General features: G+C 37.6%; 1 protein-coding gene across 3 annotated transcripts; it reads right to left on the bottom strand.

Moving 5' to 3' along the window:
- Window positions 1-827: 827 nt before the first annotated feature.
- znf280d (zinc finger protein 280D) lies at window positions 828-21,717 on the bottom strand. 3 transcript variants are annotated; one of them, XM_041981529.1, is made up of 19 exons: window positions 21,573-21,717; window positions 17,733-17,863; window positions 17,281-17,513; window positions 17,085-17,184; window positions 16,761-16,979; window positions 16,405-16,479; window positions 16,163-16,269; window positions 15,697-15,875; window positions 14,139-14,296; window positions 13,943-14,043; window positions 13,700-13,846; window positions 13,137-13,271; window positions 12,786-13,021; window positions 10,891-11,031; window positions 10,737-10,805; window positions 10,537-10,652; window positions 10,405-10,432; window positions 6,055-6,130; window positions 4,405-5,862 (listed from the first exon to the last, which is right to left on the bottom strand). In XM_041981529.1, the coding sequence occupies exons 2-19, from the start codon at window positions 17,854-17,856 to the stop codon at window positions 4,819-4,821; spliced, it is 3,288 nt and encodes a 1,095-aa protein (XP_041837463.1). In that variant the 5' UTR covers window positions 17,857-17,863; window positions 21,573-21,717; the 3' UTR covers window positions 4,405-4,818. The 3 variants fall into 3 exon arrangements, with proteins under 3 accessions (XP_041837472.1, XP_041837463.1, XP_041837481.1); XM_041981538.1 differs by lacking the exons at window positions 4,405-5,862; window positions 6,055-6,130 and adding an exon at window positions 828-2,460; XM_041981547.1 differs by lacking the exon at window positions 6,055-6,130 and having other exon boundaries at window positions 5,704-5,862.
- Window positions 21,718-22,968: the final 1,251 nt, after the last annotated feature.

The following is a 22,968-nucleotide window of genomic DNA, read 5'->3' as shown; positions in this document are numbered from 1 at the left end:
CAATAAAAATTAACGTTGGCAATGACGTCAGGCCCGGGAAAATACAAATGTGTCTTTCCCCCCACATTTCTTTCTTGATACCACATGATTAAATTTGCTGCCTTTGTTTTCTTTCCAACTACTTATATGTGATTATTTCTTCAGTCATGCAAAGTTAACCAATATTTTTCAGTATATCACAAATGCAACCAAAGGCATCCTGAGGGTGAAATCTCATTTGTGATATACTGATGTTCAGTTTGTGGTGATACATAAATGCACAAAAGTCCTTTCTTTTACAATATTCTTCCAGCCAGGAAGCCAGACTTTTTGCCTCCACAACCCAACCTTAGGTAAGCAAAATAAAACAGATGGGTGGATATTTCAAGGAATATTTGCACCTTTTTTTTAAGCTTTTGTAGGTAGGTAATATATAGAGAAATGAGTAGTGACATAGGACTTTTGAACAGCACTGTAAACTGAAGTAAAATAGGTTTGGTAAAAAAAAATCAAATACATAACAAACTTCTGGATCTGAGCAGAAGAAATGGAAGTGCAGATAATACATTCAAAATACACAAGTTTTCCAGAATTAAACGAAGGTTTATGTTTATGCCAGATTAAATTAAAAAAATTTTAAAACTATCTTATTCAGAAAAACACTCAAGCAAATCACAGCCAGTCTTGTATTAAAATGTATTTACATAAAATGGAAGAGAAAATCCCTGATCCAGACTTAGTCTGCAGATCTCAGGATAATGGAGAACAAGTTTTTTTTTATTGGAATGTATTAAAAACATTTATGTAATGTTTATATATTTACAAATTTGATCTACTATACATAATGTAGTGAAAATCTTAAAAGAAAAAAAAAAAAAAAAGCTATGGAGCTAAAAATACATCACACACAAAATACACAAATGTGGAAATATTCTCAGAGCTACAGAGAATTTGCATTTTACTGAAATGCAAAGTTTAGGAAATACTTCAACAGTACTGGGAAGATAAAAACTGGATGGCATATCTGATAGAAATGGTGAAACGTGATAAGTACCTGCATGTACATGTTTCTTCAGCAAGCAGTAACATTAAACCATTAAGACATCAAATCTACAAGTCGCAGTGTTGCACTGCTTTTTCTACAGCTAATTCCTAAAATGACTCTTTAAGGCTCTCTCCCAAGCTATAAATTTCACAAAACTGAACTGGCACCTGCTTCTTGAAGAATCACATTTGGTGTTCGCATTTCCTACGTTCACGTTCATAATGGTTTGAAAGCAACAGAGTGCAGAGATAAAATTACTCAGAGATGTTCGGGTTTGACCGATAACACTGAAAGATACATGTATGCACTATATCACTCTGACATGAGTGAAAAATGATTTGAAAACAATTTAAAGATTTCAGTAATGTCTAGAATTCCTTAAAAAAAAAAAAGTCCACAATGTCCTCTATTGAAAATGCAAACAGCTCCAACAATCAAAGACAAAGAAAAAAAACATGACATTGTTTCAGCACACATTCTTAAAAGGGCACTGCATGCATAATTTATACTGAGGACTTGGTAAATAAATAAAGCCTCTACATTCTACACCAGTCAGTAACAGTTTTTGGGGGCAAGTCTGATGGTGGTGTAAAGTTACACCAATGAGAAATTAGTAAATGAAGCATATCAGAGATCAACCGGGTGACATGAGGAACAGAAATGGGCTTATGCTGGAGCTTCCTTAGAAGATAAAGGCATACACTTTATGTGCTGTTAAAATATTTGTCAATATTTCAAACTACCAAGAAATAGAAAATATGCCAAAACCATTCAAGCTATCGGTGGTCTGGAATCAGCCAAAGTGCAGAACAATAATATGCATTTTTTAACAATAAAATTTACATGAGAAAAGAAAAACAGTGGAGGCTTTTTGTTTGGATTTATATTTTAAATAGAGTTCGCTAATACAGGTTTGAAAGAGGAGTTAAGAAAAAATGTGATATTTCCTTTACTTGTTAAAGCAACATGTGTAAAATTGTGTAACTGTGTAAAATTATTCTTTTTAATTATGTGTAGGTCATTTATGTACCATGTGCTTTTCTATCTCATCTTTAGATTCATTCTGATTTTCCCCAATTGCATGATTAGACAGAACCTCAGAGGCAAGCAGCTGTTCTTGAACACGAAGGCTTTCCGAATCACCCACTGGCTCATCATAGAGATCTAAAACTCCATCTGAAGAGCAGGAAGATGATGCAGCCGGCAGCAATGAAGGCTTTAATTTTCCTTTAGAGGAGCACTCTGTTGCACTGGTTCCTGTGGAATCCTTATCTTGTTCTCCTGCTGGTCCCTTTAGTTCCAACTCTGGTTGGTCAGCACTGGAAACAGTAACACTTCCAGATGTGATGCTTTCAGTTTGTTTCATGTTCATTTCCTCTTTTCTTATAGCAGGTGCAGTCATTAGCAGTTGGACTTTTGTTGGCTGCTGGAGATGTCTGTATAAAACAAAAACAAGTGAAAGATTTGAGTCCAGTTTTTGAGACCATACAGTAATATGATCGTAAGTTAACCCTCATCAAAACAGGTCAGAAGCTGAGGCTGCGTCTAAAATCATTCACGACTCACAATTTACTGTGGACTCTATAGCAAGATCTATATATCTCTATAGCAAGATCACCACTTAGTAAATATTAAAGTGTGTTTTCCTTTGAACTACATAAACTAAACAAACAGTTTGCTCTGTGTGTTTTTTTTACATGTACATATTTCCTGTGAAAACAGAAGTTAGGGAAGCTGCAACTTGCTCCCCCAAAAGCCCAGTGTTCTCTGATTGGTCAGTTCCAGCAGCCTAACCTGACAGCTCAACATTTCAACATCAGCTCTGCTTAAATCTGAAGTTCAAATGTAGCTTCTCATAAATGACTTTCTGGTTAAATAAATACATAAAGAAATGGGGTTTAAAATTAGAACACGACAGAGTTCAGGACACATCCATAAATTTCCCTATTATTAGCCCCTAATGACAAATACTGATAAAGATACTTAAAGGTGCCACACTGTCAAAGTCAGATGTATAAACATTAAGAATAAATCTAAAAGTTGATTCCACAGGAAGTTTAGTGTGCATTCATGTTCTTGATTTCCCACATTATGAAGCAGTTGTGTCAGAATTTCACACTGGTATAAGAAAGCTGTGTCAGACTTGCTCTCCTCAGGGACGCAACTCCATCGCCACAGTTTTATTGTGAAAGGTCTTAAGATGAAATTTTAGGATTGTTTGGAGGTTTAATGAAATAATTATTTTGCTGTGTTGAAAATGATAAAATTGTTATTAACAGCAGCAATAACACAAGTTATTTGTTTGATAAGCAAATAAATTGGGTGTCAATATTTAATTACTCCAAAATGGCACAGGACATACAGTACCTGCAGTCTGTACATGAGACTGAATTCTCGACAGTCAAACTTGGAATACATATATCAGCCATGAAATAACTTGATCCAGTCGCATGCTTATTCATCTCAGTCACTATTGTTTAACTCAGCGCTCCTAAAGTGGTGAAGTGTAGTATGGACTTTAAAACATGGACTGATGGGTGAGATAAAGGCACATACTTATGAATATCCTGCCAAACATCATGATATACAGTACCAGCCAAAAGTCTGGACACGCTTTCCCATTAGATTTAATGGGAAAGCGTGTCCAGACTTTTGACTGGTACTGTATTTCTTATTCATAGTTTAAATGTTGGTACAGACACCAATTATTTCATTTTGGATAATAAATGCTTTTTGTGTATAATCAGTAGATATGAACCAGACATACTTGTAAACATGCATATAATCCTGCTTTATTAACAATGATCAAACCAAATATGAAATAAATGAATTCAATGAGTAAACATGGTAATGTAAATTAAAGATCATTGGATACATTCAGACCTGATGTAACCTCTGTGTTGATGTTCTCTTGGAAGTGTTTTCTTGCTCCATGAAGATAAAGTTACATAAAGTCCTTAAAAAAAGGGTGATCTTACTTACAATACCTTTTAGATTACGTAGAGCCTAAGTGGAAAGAAATGGGCCTGGTTTTTGTGGCGAGTCCCACTTAAGTACCCCCCCCCCACCCCCACCCCACCCCAAAAGCAAAAAGAAGAATTCCTATTATTAAGTCCATGTTAGAGGGAAAAAACAGATAAAAGATCACATCTGCTTCTGTTTTATTTTCCTGGATTTAAGCACTCAAAACGAACACTATTCTAAATGTTCTTAAGAAATCATTTATCAATTGCAAAATGTGCAGGAGTTCAGTAACCATGAATCCACACCTTCAACAAAGTAGTGGTTTTCCTCCATGGAGGGAATATTTTGAAGGCCGGGTGTGTTTCAGTAAGTTATTTAGAAAGGCCATTTGGAAAAAAGTAATGTGCAAAAGAGTCTGACATAAAATCTTTTTTTAACACATCTGATCTGCAACAAGTTAAAATGTGTTAAAACAATTACTAAATCCCCCTTTCTTTGTTAAACTCAAAATAAACATATGTGGAAAGGACAAAGAAAAAAGAAATTTGATAAAAACATCGTCTCAAGAGTGTACCCCTGCATGTTAGATTTGGCATCATCTGATTCAGTGCCACTCGGGTGTTTTTGAAAAAAACTAATGGAAACTGGTTTAAAACCCCACTTTCTCTGCTGGCAATGTCAAGACAAACAGGGCATTTAATTACTTGTCCATTGGATAAAAAAAAAAAAAAAAACTATATAAGCTTTTAAAAGTATTGACAATAATAAATGAACATATTTACACAAAACTTAAAATTAAAAAACAAACAAAAAAACAAACAAACAACATGTCATGTAGCATAATAGTCGTGGTCCTGAAGAGCGAGAGGAGTATTGCCTGGTGCTAAAAGAGCAGCAGCAATGCGTTCACGGAGCTGTTCACCACACTTGGTGTCTGCTTCAACGTGATCATCTCCGTAGTCCAGACGCAGAGCCTCTGCATCCGGCTCAAGCGTGTCTCCATTTTTGAGGCAAAAGTTGTGCAAAATAGCACAACAAGCAATGACCTGGACAGCAAAAACAGAGTGCACTTCCAGGCACTTGGAAAATATCGACTGCCACCTGGTCTTCATGATGCCGAATGCCTTATGAATCACGGAATGAGCTTTTGCATGATGCATGTTGAACTTTGCTGCTAACACACTTCTTCCTGGCTCCCTGTAAGGTGTGAGGATTGTGATAGGTTCTGCCATGCATGGATATCCACCATCTCCCAGAAGACAATAGCCTTCAGGTGGGTACAGTCTGTTTTCATACAAAGGGCTACTCTGAAGAACTCTTGCATCATGGACTGATCCAGGGTAGCCAATAAATATATCAAGGAACTGACACTGATGATCACATACAGCTTGCATCTGAATGGAATGGAACAATCTCTTGTTGAGGTAAAACTGAGCTTCTTCGCTGGGGGGCTTGATCTTTACATGACAGCCATCAATGCTGCCTGCAACCTTGGAGAATGCAGCAGATGCAGCAAGACTTTCAAAGCCAGCAGCTGTTTTCTGAAGCTCTTCCTCTGATGGTAAGCAGATGATTGTCTTTTTGAGCCGGATGATTTTGTTTACGATCTTGCGGGTTATGTCATCCACAGTGGTGCATGGAATTCCAAAAGTTTGTGACACGACTTTGTAAGAGGTTGCTCTTGCCAGCCAAAACAAAAATACAAGAACCTCTACTTCGTGGCACCAACCACGATCAGATGGAGAGCTGAGGACCTCAATCAGATGGGTGACTGTAGGTCTGGAGAGGCCGAAGTCCGGTCTCAGGTCACTTTGTTTGTCAAAGTACAAGGCCAAGACATCAGCATGGTGGTTCAGTGCACAGTACTGTTCACACTGTAAATAAAGATATTAAAGCTTATAATGCTGTTATGAAAAAATATGTACAATTAAAAGCTTAGTGACAATAAAATCATCCCGTGTGTTGCAATAGTTTACTAAAAACAAAATTGTGCCTTCTCATGGTTTGAGTAGATGACCAAACTTAAATGCAGTAAAGCCTAGCAAGACCTTTGCCTTTTAACTTACAAGTTGGTGACGTCTTGCTAGTGCAGCAAGCGCTTTACTTCCCAGTTTTCCTCGTCTAGAATTCCCGTTTCCAGTCCTAATCAAAAATATTTGAATAATAATGAGAACAAAGAAGAGTTGATGGTGAACGGCATTTTTTACGCAACTAAATGCTGCTTTGCAAAAAGTATGGATTACCTTTTACTTCCTCTAAAATAACAAGTTCGGGACACATTTATGAAGAAATGATGTGTTTTAGTTCTAACCAATATCAAGCATCAGTAGCAACATAAATCCCCCTGCTATGTTTCCTCATGTTGACTGGACCCGTTTACTGACACTTGAATATATCAGTAAGATGACAACCAGCTGTCCACTACGACATTGATGCCAATCTACATCTGCGAAATATGACGTAATTCTTCAGCAAAGGCGGAAGCAGTAGTCTATGTACGGACACCAAACAACTAAATGTAAAGAAGGCAGTGTTTGTATAAAGCTATGAATATTTAATCACCATATATGCCTCTAGGATGTTTCAGTGTTTAAATTTCAGTTCAAACTAACAACATATGGTCTGTTTTTTATATTTATATGCGAGTTGCCAAGTAAGGCTATATGTTGTTAATTTTACTTTGGCTTTATGAAAGGACAGGACTCAGCCAGAATACATTATTTACGGTGCATATCTTACTTTTGAAAACATAAAACCAAACAACAGTTTCCGCACAGGGTGGAGCAGGGAGTCCATGGCTTTTCAGTGTTTGCATGATGGGGGTCCTCAAGAAACAATAGGTTGGGAACCACTGTTCTAGAGGTCAATGCCCTTTTGTTTTTGCAGCCCTGGTTTGGGAGTTCTGGTAGCTTGTTCTTGATGCATCAGCCGAGCAGAACTTTCTTCTAGTGGGGTTCCGAGAAGTATGGACCCTTTTCTTAATTTATGCGTAAATTACTCGAGCACTTGTAAAACTGCTTCCAGAGTACAGAAAGTGCAGCTGTTAAGTGAACTAAGTTATGTGTCTGTTTTAGCTGAGGAAATTGGAGCAATGCCGGATAGTTGTTGTTAATTTGACTGTTCTAATCAGCGAGACGAGAAGACACGTGATTAGCTGTGCCTTCTTGTATCGTAATTAGCTGCGCAAAATGGAAGACTGTGCACTTGCACCGGGCAGTGCTCACTTCGTCTTGGGTTTTCCATCTGATGAAACCAAAGACATGGACTACTGCCTGTCTGTGAACACGAAGGGGATGTCAAGAGACAGTGGCCCCAGTAAGAGGTAGCATGAGTCCATTGCCGTGAAATTGTCAAGGTATGCACCGGTGCCCACCATGTTTACTGCATTTCAGTGAAAGCATCACTGACTCCCTTACTGAACAAATGCATTAACTCTAAAACTGAGTGAATTGCTGATCATTAGCTACGTTGTCATGGACAAATATTTAATCTAACCGATTGAAATGAATCTGATTAGAGATTCCAGCTGGCATGTTTACATGGACGCTAGATAAAATGATCCAACTGGTTGTGTATTGGTGGAGAGATTTAATACTATCATTATGCACGACTGTCGTTATTTAGTGTCGGAAATACCAATGAAGGATTTCTGAAATCCACTTGACGGCCTGTTAATTCAGTCCTCCTGCTTCACAGAACCTTTTTTTCTCTGCTGGCAAGGTCAGACAGCTTAGCCGTCAAAATCACAACTAGAGTTGTTTTAGACAGCTTTATAAGCAGCTCAGAATAACTTTTGTTAATCTCTTCTCTGTGTTTCAGCTTCTTCTGATCCCCCTCTTTATAGGATATTGTACCAGAGTTTTAAAGACAATACATGCTGATTGAGTATGGAACAGCATGCAAAAAGCTTCATTTTACCCTCCAATGTATTTATGTGCAGGTGCGCATGACTTACTAATAAATTACGAAATCTGCCATTGTGTGATTGGTTAGACATTTGAGGTGGGAATGGCTGATGTGGAAAAGCGCGAAACGGAAAGTTTTCACCTCCACATTTCCGTTGATGCAAGGTTTAAGACATAGTTTTAATGAACAACTCATCAGTGAGAAATTATGAGGTATATAAATCACAGACACCACTGTGCACACAACCCGCTCTGTCATGATAGAATTTGTCAAGAAACATAAAATAACCAATTCAATTGTTCATTGCACATAAAACCCCCAACAGCCGTCGCAGTAATCCCAGCCCTGTCGTGGATAAAGATTCTTGTGGAGTATGAATTGACGGGACCAAAACACTCTTTTTTCTTGTTCTTGCAGCCCAGAGAACAAGAACAAAGTTCTTCCTTCTCGAAGAGTAGGTAACAAGCTAAGAGCTTTTCAAGGTATGTTGAACAGCCAGTTACAACCTTTGTGCTCAATGGCAGACCCAACATAATACAAAAAAAGAGAAAAAAAAATCGGATATGTCCAATTATGTTTAGTGTGTGGGATACATCCCAAAAACATGGGGTAAAAAACACAAAACCAAAGAAATGTTAGACTATTAACAACCTAGTCTGTCCTGACCTTTAAATACATTTCAGTATGAAGAACCACAAATTACTGGATATATTCATTTGAGAAAGTAAGCTTAAATATGTTTAGTACCTCAAATAAAAAATGTTATTGTTGTGTGAGTTTTCACTTATGACTCAAATAGTTTATATAAGCATTCTTTCAACTTTTAAACAACAACCTTATGTTATCCTATGCGCAAAACTCTTCAAGTAGTCGATACAAGTTTAGTGAAAGAGTGATCACAGACCAAGAGTGATCACAGACCTATGTCAGCTTGTGAACCAAATTACTGCAAGGTATAGGTCTTTATATATATATATATATATATATATATATATATATATATATATATATATACACATTTATATATATAATGTTTTGCTGATGTCATCAATGATCCCCTCGAGGTCTGGGGTTGTACAAACTGCAAGATATCAGTGCATCAAGAGAAACACCTGTCCATCTGTCCCCTGAAACACCTGACCAGTTGAGATGTTTTACCGGAAACTTCACTTCTATTTACTCAATGATGTTTCTCCCAGAAGAATTATACAAATACTGCAAAAACATTTAAATAAAATTGTTTTAATGTATCAAAATACCATGAAGCAGCTGAAATAAATGGCACATGAATATTATTAAAAAGTCGAGCTGTATGACATCACGAAATGTGATACGTGATGTTGAAAGTTGCAATGACGAAATGATCTGCGATAAACACACAAACAGATCATGTGCTATGGTCTCCTTCAGCCTAACAACTAGAGATAACAGAAAATTGACAGCCTTTTTAAAAGTTTGAAGCCATTTCTTTACCAGCATTTGATAAGTTATAAGGAGATTTGTTTTATATTCTAGTGTGAATTGTCAAAAGCAGTGTCTGTCAGATAAAGAAGAGTTTACAAATAATGGACCATTGCCTAACGCCAGATAAGATGCCCTCATTTCTAACTGTGGACCACCGTCTAACGTATCAGTCCAGATATCCATAGCGCTGTCCTTGTCGGCAGATACGAGGTATCTGTGAGGTATTTGTGGCACAACACACAAAGCGTCAGCTGCATTAATCTATAGCTCCTTGTGGTTGTTCTGTAGGTGGCAGCAGAGAGTAAACATGTGTCCCCTGGTTTTTGACAGAAATATTTTACATGTCTTGCAGAGTACCTGTGTTTGTAGTGTGTCATCTCTCTTCTTACCAATAGTTTTAAATAGCCGACATACCATTCTGTTTAGTCACGAGATCGTCAGCATCGACATTTTCCTCTCTCCTCTCGTTACCTTCCACCATAAAAAACGCTTACTTCATGTGCCCTAGTGCCAAAGCCATTGGCATCTACATGGAGCAGGCATCCAGGACAGTAAGAGTCCATTTGATTTGCTATTGAAGTACAGGGAGCATGAATGCTCGGCAGCGTTTGGAATGGCGTTGTGTCATTTTCTTAAAACAGGCAAACAGGGACTAATGTTTCCTGCAGTTAAGCACAGTTGTTACATTATGTATATCATGCAGACTAATGAAGGTAAATTTTTAATATATTGCGCAGCCCTTTGTTAGGCACTTTGTTTTTCACTCTGTCTTAACTGATTCCTGTCTGCAACACGTATTATCGGTATGTTGACATGTTTCACATAAATTCAAGACCAACATTGTCTGTTAAATATGTACAAGAACGTACAAGTTAAAATGATTAGAATTTGCCGACTTGTGTCATGAAAAGTTTCAGAAATCACTGTGACATAATTTGGTGTCTGTTGATTCTGTATAATGAAGTCTCAATTTCCCCCCTTTAAGAGTTTAGTGTGTGTTTTACATCAAAACACAAAGGATTACATATCTTTAAGTTTCTACTCACTCTTTATCTCTGTCTTCACCTTTGGTATCTGTTGGGTTAAATGGAAGAGGAAAAAAAACTTTTCAAGAAACTTTTCAGAATAAATTTAAAATGTGGTTAAAAAAGAAAGAAAGGAAAGAAAAATACCCACACCTTTCTCCTGAATGACTTTGCATACATGATCTGGTTCATCAGTTAAATGTTTGGTCATCAGGTCACCACCCGACCCATCAACAAGGAGCTCACAGTTGAGACAGACAAGGGTAAACCTGAAGGTTAAAAAGAAAGAATAATGGTCTGTCAAGTTCTCTTTCTCTGTTTTAGGTGAAATGTAACTTCGGCAGCCTACTTACTTTGAGGCCGATGTATATTTCTTCTGCTCCGATTTCAAAGATTTGTATTTGGGGACAGTACTATGAAATCTAAAAAACAAAAAAAAAAAAACATTTTTACACCAGTGATCAAACAAACTGGTTTCAATAGTGATAAAAATGAGTTTTTACTCACTTTATCATGTGATTTCCAATGGAAGTTTTGCAACTTGTCTGATAGTTGCATGCACCACAGCTTGAAATCATTGGGAAATGCGTGAAGAAGTGGTCAACTTTTGCATTGCACTCGATGCATATGAAGGTCCCTCCATTAACACTGGAAACGCAACACAAAAAGCATAACTCAGTCATACAGGACAGCACTGTTGCTTTCACAATACAAACATCTCAATTTCTCAAATTTTAGTGATTGAGAGATTTAGGCCTTAATGACTTAAATCTCCGTTAGCAGTAATTCAATAATATTTTAAGCCTACACTAATTTAATTTCCCTACTACATCATCTTATTTTTGGATATACTAAAAAGCACATGCAATTAATGCCAGGATGTTTTTGGTTACTGAGCCCACGTAGCTATATATCACAGAGTTTTTAAATGAGCAAATCCTGCTATGCATCACATTTCCAGCAAGCCTAATTAAGAGTGTCTAGAAAATTAATTAAAAACAGAATCAGCACTGGATGATGCAATGCTTTAATAACGTTCATTAATTTGGCCCCTTCCTGTCATGAACAAGTTGAATGTTGGGGCCCTACGTTAGTAGTTGTAGTGGGATGGGGGACAATATGATTTACTGGCTAAAACCTGGGTCCTCATCTACCAATCTTTCATAGAAACTGTCCTAAATTCCATCCTATACATGAAATTTAAAATGGTTCTAAATACAAAAAAAATCTGGATTTCTTAAACGTGTGGAGGCCAGTCATACGCACGTTAGTAAGTAATCAGCTATTGATAAATCCCACATGTTGTAAATCACCTGCTTGTGCTCGTTCATGCTCAATTGCGTTCAGAAATGCCCTGATTTAAACATATGTAGAGGCAACTTGTCCCTGTAGAAGAAATAGCCCGTCTTTCTCCTCAGTGATGGAGAGAAAGAAAGAAAGAATTTCTGCTGATTTTGAAGCCAGCCAACCATCTCTGTTTAATTCACTCATCCAAGGTTATTTTTTATTTTTTTTGAGTGGCTGAGGCGCACAGATGCGATGCGTCTGCAGCTGGAGGACAGGATCAACAGAACTTCCACCTTTGGATTGTTGTATTTTTATCCTGTGAAGCTCTTTGATTTGCCTTGGTTGGTTTTAAATGTTATAGAGATGCTTACTAGACTTGACATAACCTGCACACATATTCCCAGCATCATAAAAGCATTGATCTGATGTGATCTTTGAATAGTTCCACAGATATAAATGTGTTCTTGTCTGGAGAAAAGATGCATCCAACACGGACTGTGTAATGCAGCCTAGTATTGGTCAGGGAATGTCCAACCTGTCTCATGTAGGGGACCAAAACCGCCTGGATATTCACTGGAATATAAGTTACTATAAGTTTGCAACATAGATTCCATATCACGGCAGAACTCTCTATTAGGAAACTGCATCAGAAATTACTGATCAGAAATTCTCTCAGTGATGAGATCAGCTGATCGTCTAATGACGACAACAGCGGAGAGCTCATACATAAGAATATTTCTAAGTATAAATACAAGTTTGCGAATTCCACACTTTGTGTCAAAAAGTTCTCAGGCACAAAATACACATAAATCTGAAAAAGAACGGTTAATAAATGAGGGCCTAGGACTTTATCAGGGATATACATTAAAAAAAAAAAAAAAAACAACAAAACTTCATGTTCATTGAATAAATTAACACGCTGCTACATACAGCTTCAATTACAATCAACTTGTGTGAATAAAAAAATATTGGATTCAGACATTCCCTTCAGAACACTGTGGGACAATTTAAAAACCCCCTCCACACATTTTCAGACCGCACTGATGCTCAGTAAAAAGATGCTTATGTGCTGTCTAAACATTTTGACTGCTGTGTGAAAGAGATGAGCTGACAACCTGAGGTTCTTGAGTGCCAGGTTGTGTTTGGAAGGTGGACGCTGTTCCTTCTTTTTCTGAATCGTCTTGACCTTTTCAGCTCCAGAATTGTTTTTTTTAGACTTGGATAGATTGACTGGAGGTTTGACTTTGAAACTGGAAAAACTCGGTAGTTCTGGACTAACAGTGATGGTAGATCGATCTGGGGAGATGGGGATTGTAGGCGTCTTTCCAATAAGAGAGGCTCGGATGGTCACCTGCAACAACACCACGATACCCACCAAAGACAAATCAAGTTAGTTTATTATCAGGATTCTTATAACTCCACAGGTTTGAATAAACTTTGTACTGACACTGTTAGCTAGCTCACACCTTTGTACCAGGGGGAAGACCCTCCAGGGCTTTTGGTTTCCTGAAAGTCTTGTGGACATGAGTCCTGTGCTCCACTTTTTCTTTGTAGGTTAGGAAATTCAGTCTGCATTTACCACAGCGATGGATCCCCTTTTTCTGAAATTTAAGAAACAGCAAAGAAACCATAAACACACAATCAATTAGCTGTGTAGCTACAGGCTAATTGCAGACACATTTCATTGAGATAAAACATGCTGAAAGTTTAGATTAACTGAAATTCTATAACCAGTTTGAAATAATTTATTTTCATTCCCATTAATGGAGAAGCACATAATGTAGTCTGGCTTCACTATATTTATTACCTCTTTAGGGCAGGTTAGAAGAAGTAAGTTTTACTGCTAACCTTTAATACATTACACTAATTACAAATCAATCTCAACTTATTTGGAGATGAGATTTAAAACAAAAACCTACTTCATACGCAAACATTAGTTTAAAATCTAATTTAAGAGCATTAGTGGACTGTTAAAAACATGCTGCTCTGTGTATCAGCTATGATTCCAATCATAAAATTAGCATCATACCTGATGTTTCATGTAGTGCTGCATGTATATGTGACTAGTTCGAACAACTTTGAGACAAAACGGACAGAGCAAGTCTTTTGTGTTTTCGTGGACACTTCGGAAATGAGTCTCCACATCTGAGAAGAAAGATGATCTGTAATTGCACACCTGTGGAGTCAGAAAAAAGTGTCGCTATCAGCACTGTTTTTTTTTTTCCTTAAAGATTAAATGGAACAACAACAATGAAAATCACAAATGCTAGACCTGGCAGACGTAAGGCATTTCCCCAGGTTTGTGGTTCCCCTTCATGTGCTCCAGGAGCACCTGCTCAGACTCAAACGCCAACTCGCAAATCTTGCAATTGGCTGCATAGGCAGGTTAACAACAAAGGAAAGAAATGGCTGTTAAGGATGTGATAAACAAAATCCATGATGGGATGTGTAAAATCATATCATCTTACTTGAGGATTCAATGGGGCTGTGAGCGCTCTCGATGTGGCACTGCAGCTGGAACGGAGTCATGTACTGTCGGTAGCAGTGCTGGCAGGTCGTGTGGCTTTCCCAGCTCTCACTGTTCTGCTTTTCCAGCTCCAGGTGGTGCTTCATGTGATTCATGAACCTGCAACACAGACCGCAAAGAGATGACGTAGAACTCTAAAACTTGTTGAATGAGATTCATCAGCAAGATTTTCACCTGAATGATCGTAAACTGAATTTTAATGGTTTAAGGACAAATGTTCTGCTGCACTATCAATAATTTAGCTAATTAAAATGACTTCGATAATGCATAGTGACATCGTTTTGTGAGCTTGCAATTTAATTCCATTTTTCTATTTTATTCTTCACAGGGGTTGAAAAAAGCGGAACGTCAAGCAGCGGAGAAGAGTTAATTATAAATGGCTTGTGTACATACAGCAGTTATGGTCCTGGTCCCAAAGGTTTTTTTTAAGATAAATGGAGAACTCTCCTCAAGCCTCACTTGCTAAGCATGCATAATGGCTGTTATAATAACAGCAATTACACAGAAGGCCTTTGTTTTGCCTAATGATGTAGCGGCCCGTGGCCGCAGCGAGCACCTCCACAGCAACCTGCCACTGCTGCCCTGACCAAGTGCAGCCCATTTCTCAGCCTGTACATTCTGCTACCTCAGCTCCCCTAATAGAGATTTTTATGTGCATGAACTATGACCTCGACTGTGAGTGTTGTTCTAGTACAAATGTGTTTCCCCATTAAAAGCAGCTTACTGAGGCTTTTCTTGCATTGCTCTGAGGCAAAGTTATTTAATCAAAGGAGCAGTTTTTACGCCACGTAAACTAGTAGTCATTTTTCATCTTAACGCCCTTGAGGGAAAAGTGGTCCAATACTATCATCCATCTGAGAGCACAGCAGCAGTTAGGACAGAGAATGATGTTCACACTTTCTTTATTGGCATGGGATATCTCCTTCGAGTATATATTTATCACGGCTTGCAGAGCGTTGATATAAACTATTTTTCAAGTGACAATATAACAAAAATAAATACAGACTGTGTTGAAGCTGTAACACTTTTTTTTACAAGTGATGCTAATACAAAGCATCCAAAAAGATTTAATTCGTGTTATCAGTTTATTACTCAGATAATTCCAGCAAACTAAAAACATCCAAGACAACAATTTGCTCAGACTGTTTCACCTTCAGTTTCCCCATTAAGGTAATTTATTACTTTAAATAATAATATGGTTTACAAACTGCAACTGAGTCAAATCCCATAAGGTCTTAATGCAACTATCTGCTTTTGAACCTATGTTCAGAAGCTGATGGCTCCATTTCAGCTTAAAAAAAATATTCAAATGGGATGTTTACAACTTAGAAGTGGCAAGAAAGTACATTATTCTATGTACATTACAAACATATCCCACCATGACTGAAAACTGCACTGAGCCCAAATGCTTCAATCCAGCTGGATGATACATGCCAAACTGTGTGAGGTAAAATGCTGAGACACGATGTTGGGGTCAACAGACCACAATAAGATCATACCTGATATTATTCTTGAGAACTTTTAAACAGCTTTGGCACTTGAATGTGGTGTTGGTCTTCTGTGATTCTTTCTTTTGGGCATCTCCCTCAAAGCGGCCATAGTAAAAATCCGCAACCAACATAATGAGCTTGTTTGCACTCGAGTTCGGGGTTGCCGGAGCTGGATTTACACGGCACCTCTGCAATAAAACAAAACACCCAAATTGTTATGGGTCATTTGAGCAACTGCAAATAACATAAGATGATTTTTGAGTGATCGTAAAAAATATCTTGGTGAAACAAGTTTGTATCATGAGGTTGTAAAACATAAAAAAACTACATGATCTTTTTAAATAAGTTCAGCCAGTTAACTTCCTGTGATGAACCTTTTGGTTTTACAACACTTAAGTTTCAGTTTAACTCTTTTTAAGTTGGTCTTGCCCATCTTATGTCACATTGGCGAACATGGTTTCACAAGCTTACTCACCATCATATGAAACTTCTGGCCTTCTTCCGTGAAAATTTCTTCTTGACATTTGGGACACTTTTTCTTTAAGATGCCGTTTTCGACCTTGACAGTTACTTTTGCTGGTGCTAAAGAAAACCAGTTAGACTTATTATTTAATAAGAATGAAAAACACAGCAGCAATAAATAGAATTGTAGTTTTTTCACCCTTAAACTATGCAATTAGATGTTTTAATGACAATGCTATAGTGGTAGAAACTTACCCACGTCAATCTTTACTTTTTTTGCCATGCTGTCAACATCTTGCAGCACAAGTCCTCGTTTGACTGAGATTTGATCTGAAGGAAACCCAAGATTATTTTTTTCTTAAAGTGGTAAATGATGCAACACTAAGATTTAAGCATATCAAATCATACAAACAAATGCAACTGATATGATTTTTACCTCCTCTGTCTGGTGCTATCTGACATCACATATTAATCTTAAAGATATACAAATTATTATATTAAAAAAAATTAAAAAGGCAAAGAAACCAAGAAATGATTACAGTCAGGCTCCTCAAATGTTTTTTATTTTAAGTTCAAGTTTAATTTATGTCATTTAGGGTTGAGAAAATTACCGTTATTATTGCTATTCTCTTTGACAGGCACAGAAACGGTCTGTAGAGACTGAGAGTTGGAGTGTTTGGGCAGACTAGACTGAACTGAATACACAGCAGGGCTCTGGACATTAGACAAAGTCACCACGTTGTTCCTAATCTGTTGCACTTGAGGCCTGTGGACAACACCAGGCATCCCTATGACTGGAGAAACCTGCTGAAACAGCTGCTGATGACCAGCTGAAAGACAGAAAATGAAATTTTGGGATTAACTGATTAAATTTACACATTCAACAGTAGAGGGCAAGAAGAATTTACTCAGAGGTACATCATCCTGAGACTTACCTGGTAAAATTGTAAATGATGTCCCAGGTGGATACTGGGCCCCAAGACTGGCAATAAGTTCATTGTTGCTTGTTAATTGTGGAGAAGTCACAATAAAGCCCTAAAAAGGGAACACATTCACATGAAATGCCTTTTTTTTAAGAACGGTGTTACATTTTTTTAACTTCCAAATACCAATTGTAAATATCAAAACTACCTGATTATTAACTATGACAGGCTGTGGTGTCACTGTTGTCAGGGTGGGTGTTGTAGTATTCATTGTTGTTACAGGTACACTCAATGGCAGCACTATTGGTGCAGGGCCAGCAGCAGGCTGAGGAGGGGGAGGGGGAGGAAGACTAGGAGGAGGAGGACGCTTCATTTCTTGTTTCCCTGCACTGTTTCTCTGTGGAGGTGCAGGGTTAGACTTGCTGTCCTTCTGGGTGTTGGCTGTAAAGACAAAAAGGGTCAAAGCAACCATTTCATTAAACTATTTCTTTAATGTGTCAAAAAAAAACAAACATTATAAACGTTTAGCAAAGATAATGTGAATTGTATTGCAATTAATACACGAAAACAAATATTCAAAATTCAGATTCAGTATTGCACTAAAAGTTGGTTTGCTAAAGAATTAGGTAAATAAAAGTGGTGAAATGCACTTTGACATACAGAGTACTCCAACAAAAATGGGTTCATCATCATCATCATCGTCATCAATCAGGTGAACTTGAGGAACTTGTTTCTGCCACGGCTCCAGCTCCTCTTCTACACACTCCATAAAAAGTTCAGACATCGTGGACCTGAAACAGAAAAATGTTCATAAATGATAAGATACAAAGTACAAAATAAAAATGTCTGAAACAGGTGTGTTACAGCCGGAAAACTTCTAAAACCTGCTAGGTGGAGGACCACGATTGTTCCCTGCTTTACACTATAATTTGTTAAGTGAAGTGCATTCAGTTAAAATAAGCATTCTGCACCTAATAGTCTGCATTAATATGAAGTAGGAGGACGGTCATGAAACCAAAGCTTAACACACAACAAGGCATTACTACAAATGTCATGACTTAATACAAAAAAATAAACTAAATCTTATGTTTTGGTTTTAGAGTCCTGTTACTGTGTACGTATATGACTATTGCAATTTTACTGAACAATTACTACATATAAAAGTGGACAAAAAGAGCTTTGTTACCGAGAAAATTTTAACTCATGGTGTGAAATCACCCGATGTGTGTTCTGCATCAGCTCTGCAATAACAAAAACCTGCTTACTGCCAAATATACAGTGTGTGCAGAATTATTAGGCAAATGAGTATTTTGACCACATCATCCTCTTTATGCATGTTGTTCTACTCCAACCGGTACAGGCTTGAAAGCCTACTACCAATTAAGCATATCAGGTGATGTGCATCTCTGTAATGAGAAGGGGTGTGGTCTAATGACATCAACACCCTATATCAGGTGTGCATAATTATTAGGCAACTTCCATTCCTTTGGCAAAATGGGTCAGAAGAGAGATTTGACGGACTCTGAAAAGTAAAAAATAGTGAGATGTCTTGCAGAGGGATGCAGCACTCTTAAAATTGCCAAGCTTTTGAGGCGTGATCATCAAACAATCAAGCGTTTCATTCAAAATAGTCAACAGGGTCGCAAGAAGCGTGTTGAAAAAACAAGGCGCAAAATAACTGTCCATGAACTGAGGAAAATCAAGCGTGAAGCTGCCAAGATGCCTTTGGCCACCAGTTTTGCCATATTTCAGAGCTGCAACATCACTGGAGTGCCAAGAAGCACAAGGTGTGCAATACTCAGGGACATGGCCAAGGTAAGGAAGGCTGAAAAACGACCACCACTGAACAAGACACACAAGATAAAACGTCAAGACTGGGCCAAGAAATATCACAAGACTGATTTTTCTAAGGTTTTATGGACTGATGAAATGAGAGTGAGTCTTGATGGGCCAGATGGATGGGCCCATAGCTGGATCAGTACAGGGCAGAGAGCTCCACTCCGACTCAGACGCCAGCAAGGTGGAGGTGGGATACTGGTATGGGCTGGTATCATCAAAGATGTGCTTATGGGACCTTTTCGGGTTGAGGGTGGAGTCAAGCTCAACTCGCAGTCCTACTGCCAGTTTCAGGAAGACACCTTCTTCAAGCAGTGGTACAGGAAGAAGTCAGCATCGTTCAAGAAAAACATGATTTTCATGCAGGACAATGCTCCATCACACGCATCCAAGTACTCCACTGCGTGGCTGGCCAGAAAAGGTCTAAAGGAAGAAAAAATAATGGCATGGCCTCCTTGTTCACCTGATCTTAACCCCATAGAGAACCTGTGGTCCCTCATCAAATGTGAGATCTACAGGGAGGGAAAACAGTACACCTCTCTGAACAGTGTCTGGGAGGCTGTGGTTGCTGCTGCACGCAATGTTGATCGTGAACAGATCAAGACACTGACAGAATCTATGGATGGCAGGCTTTTGAGTGTCCTCGCAAAGAAAGGTGGTTATATTGGTCACTGATTTGTTTTTGTTTTGTTATTGAATGCCAGAAATGTATATTTGTAAATTTTGAGCTGTTATATTGGTTTCCCTGGTGAGAATAAATAAGTGAAATGGGTAGATATTTGGTTTTTAAGTTGCCTAATAATTATGCACAGTAATAGTCACCTGCACACACAGATATCCTCCTAAGATACTAAAACTAAAAAAGCCCCACTCCAACTTCTAAAAATATTCAGCTTTGACATTTATGAGTTTTTTGTGTTCATTGCGAACATAGTTGTTGTTCTATAATAAAATTAATCCTCAAAAATACAACTTGCCTAATAATTCTGCACAGCCTGTACTTCTGACACACAGTTGGTCAGCAAGCTGATTACTCCACACTCTTTTCCACAGTAATTATCTAAACATGACAGATATGTGTTGGAGCAAAACCTTTTTTCTCATAAGTTACCTGTCTTGATCGGGTCATGTGAAGGTATCTGATACGCTCAGGTGGTGGATCATTTAGAGAAGCAAATTGTTTAAACCAAGGGTGTCCAGCTCTGGTACTCGAGGGCCACAGTCCCACAGGTTTTAAACAGCTTCCTGATCTAACACACCTGATTCAAATTAAATCGCTCTCCACAACAGCTTAAGTTCTGCCCAAGCATGTTGACCTATAAATCTGATTCGAGTTTGTTGCAGCAGGAAACATCCAAGACCTGCAGGACAGAGGTTAATTTACAGTTTTTAATTATTAAGCTTATTAAGCTGTGTAACAGGTTCTATTGTTTAACATATCAACAAGCTCTTTTTTATTTTAGGTTAAAAAAATCAAACATTTAATGTGTTAAATGTTCAAAAAATGTCAAATCGCTGATTTGATGGTTGAAACTGCAATAACAGGACTGGGACCCTTGTGGACCAGGGTTCCTCAACTGGACTAGGTTAAAAAGATTCTGTGGATCCAAGTGATAATTCCCTGTGTGTAATTGCAACCATGTAAAAATTACCACAAACTTCATAGGCAAATAAATACAGTTGCAGACAATACTGTGCTGGGAAAAAAAACTGATTAGTTTTTTTAGGTAGATCACCATATAGTCTTCCATCACTGATTAAAACCATATGATCCTGAATGCCTTAACTTAGAGCTTTGAGGGTAATCAATCAATCAATACTGCTTTTTCATTAGATATTTTACATGAACAGCCATTTTGAGCACTTGTAACCATGAAAACAATGTTTAAAAGATGTTTTAGATACATCAAAATGTGTCACATGATGTAAGTTATTTGATAAAAAAAAACAAAAACACTTGATTAAATGCCTTTTAGCAGAGCTGTTCAACTGCCTTCCAAGATGGCGACAGCATCGATTAGTGATGCTGTTTCACTGACTGAAATACGTTTCTTTGAAATGATATTTTTAAAACCCAAATGTCATAAATAATTACTATATATTTTAATGGTGTCCAGTGATACGGTAAATAAATTCGGATTTAATTAAGTTTAATCGAGCTAAAGAATTTGGTGGAATCATTGCGATACTGTAAAGATGCTGCATTAAGCTAGGAGATAGCTACCTTCCTCACGAGAGTTACATATTTGACCATTCCCTAAAATTACAACAAATGTAGAGATAGTGTAGTACTTTCAGCTGCCTGGACAACTAACTTTCACAAGCTAGCATTAGCTAATGTTATGTTAGCCTAGCTACCTCACGGTGAGCAAGGCTTTGAGGTATTCTCTTCTCGAGCCTTTTCAACAGCAGGAAAGCTAATGCCTATGCTAATAGTTTCTAAACCCTATTGTTCTTTAAAACTTTCCCATGTGCGTTAAGGCACAGGTCATATTTTAATTCTTCATTGCATTATATCTCAAAATCAGCAAGCAATTACGTCGCAGAAGTTACCGATCATTGATCACAGCCCTATAACATTAGCAAGCCACAGATAGCATGCTCACATCCTTTAGGAAGGGGATCTGAGACAAAGACTTGAACATCATTTGTTTTTCAGTTTACCTCTTTCACTCCTATCCTCTGCTTTAATGGACAGAGCCTTTCTAGATACCGGTTTCAGCACAATCTGTAGCCTCAAGAGGATGATATTCGCGTACTGCAGTCCTTCATTATACAGGAGGGAGAAATGTACATGGCTGGTCCTAGGCAGCGGAAATGGTCGGAATGTTTAAACCAATCAGATTCCTAGAATCGGATTGCTTCCCAGTCTCTCTGGCGGGTTTTCCCATAGACGTCTAGGGATGGCACAATGATAAATGTCAGGTATATCTCTGTCTGTTAAAGCAGTCTCTAAGTGTGTATGGCTTTAATGTTCTATAGAAAAGTGAACATATAAAATCCATCCCATCTGCGCGAAAATGTAATTGCTTGTTTGATTTAGCCTATTTTAATTTTAATATTGATTTAACTTTTTAACTTATTTAACTCCAGTGTTTTACCTTATGGGAATTCTCCACGCTGGGGGCTTTGCCCACTCGGTCTGCAGGGTCGTTGCCATGTGGGTCACCCCCGGTGGGGGTGGTTGGCGGGGGCCCTGCACTAATACCAAGATATTATTTCCTCACATCAGCATCAAGCCAGATGCCCCCCCCCCCGTTTGTGCAGAGAGGGGTAGGTGGAGGGATGGGGTTCTATATGTGTGCAGAGAGTGTGATCAGGTGTGTGTTCTTTAACTTTAAGAATTTATACTTGAGTGTGTGAACATTTGTGTTTTTTAATATTCCAAATTTGTTTTAAATCAAAACATCCCCATCTTGCATTTTAAATTGTAAACCTTATCACAGCATACATTTTACTGTTAAGAGACTGAAGAAGTCATCAAATTTCCCTAGATTGTAGTTTGTTATTACACTTAGAAAAAAATTGAAAAAACTATATGTTAAAGATGCTAAGATGTTGTCATCTTTTGCTTAATTTCTAAAATATTTATGAAGAAATAAGATGTAATCATAAGAGAATAAAAGTGTATTGCAAAAAATGTTAAGAGTTTTAGCTTTTAATTTTAATTCGTGCTTGCTTAAAATCTTTTAAAATATTTAATAAAAACCATATGACTTTAGTTACAAACACTTTGTAAAAAACAGATGTTTTTCTGGAAAAATAGTGCAATTAATTAAAACCTTTTTTAAAAAATAGCCTAAAAACCAGAAAGATGAAATAAAAATACTAATAAATCAAAACTTCAGGTCTTTTTGTAAATGACTTACTTTCTGTAGAAGAAAAATGAAGAATTGTTTGTGTCATAAAATGCAAGGCTGTGAAGCAAATGCACAAATATATGTTGCATCAGGCTGTAAAGTAATGGAAAAATTCAGCTCTTCAGCTGCTTGTCTGAGTGTTTTATCTGAATGAGGAGAATGAGGTAAAGTTGGAGTGATCTGAGTTTGTCCAACAGGTG

This window comes from Melanotaenia boesemani, chromosome 1 (assembly GCF_017639745.1).
Source record: "Melanotaenia boesemani isolate fMelBoe1 chromosome 1, fMelBoe1.pri, whole genome shotgun sequence".
Lineage (NCBI taxonomy): Eukaryota > Metazoa > Chordata > Actinopteri > Atheriniformes > Melanotaeniidae > Melanotaenia > Melanotaenia boesemani.
This window is presented reverse-complemented; position numbering and strand designations above follow the sequence as displayed.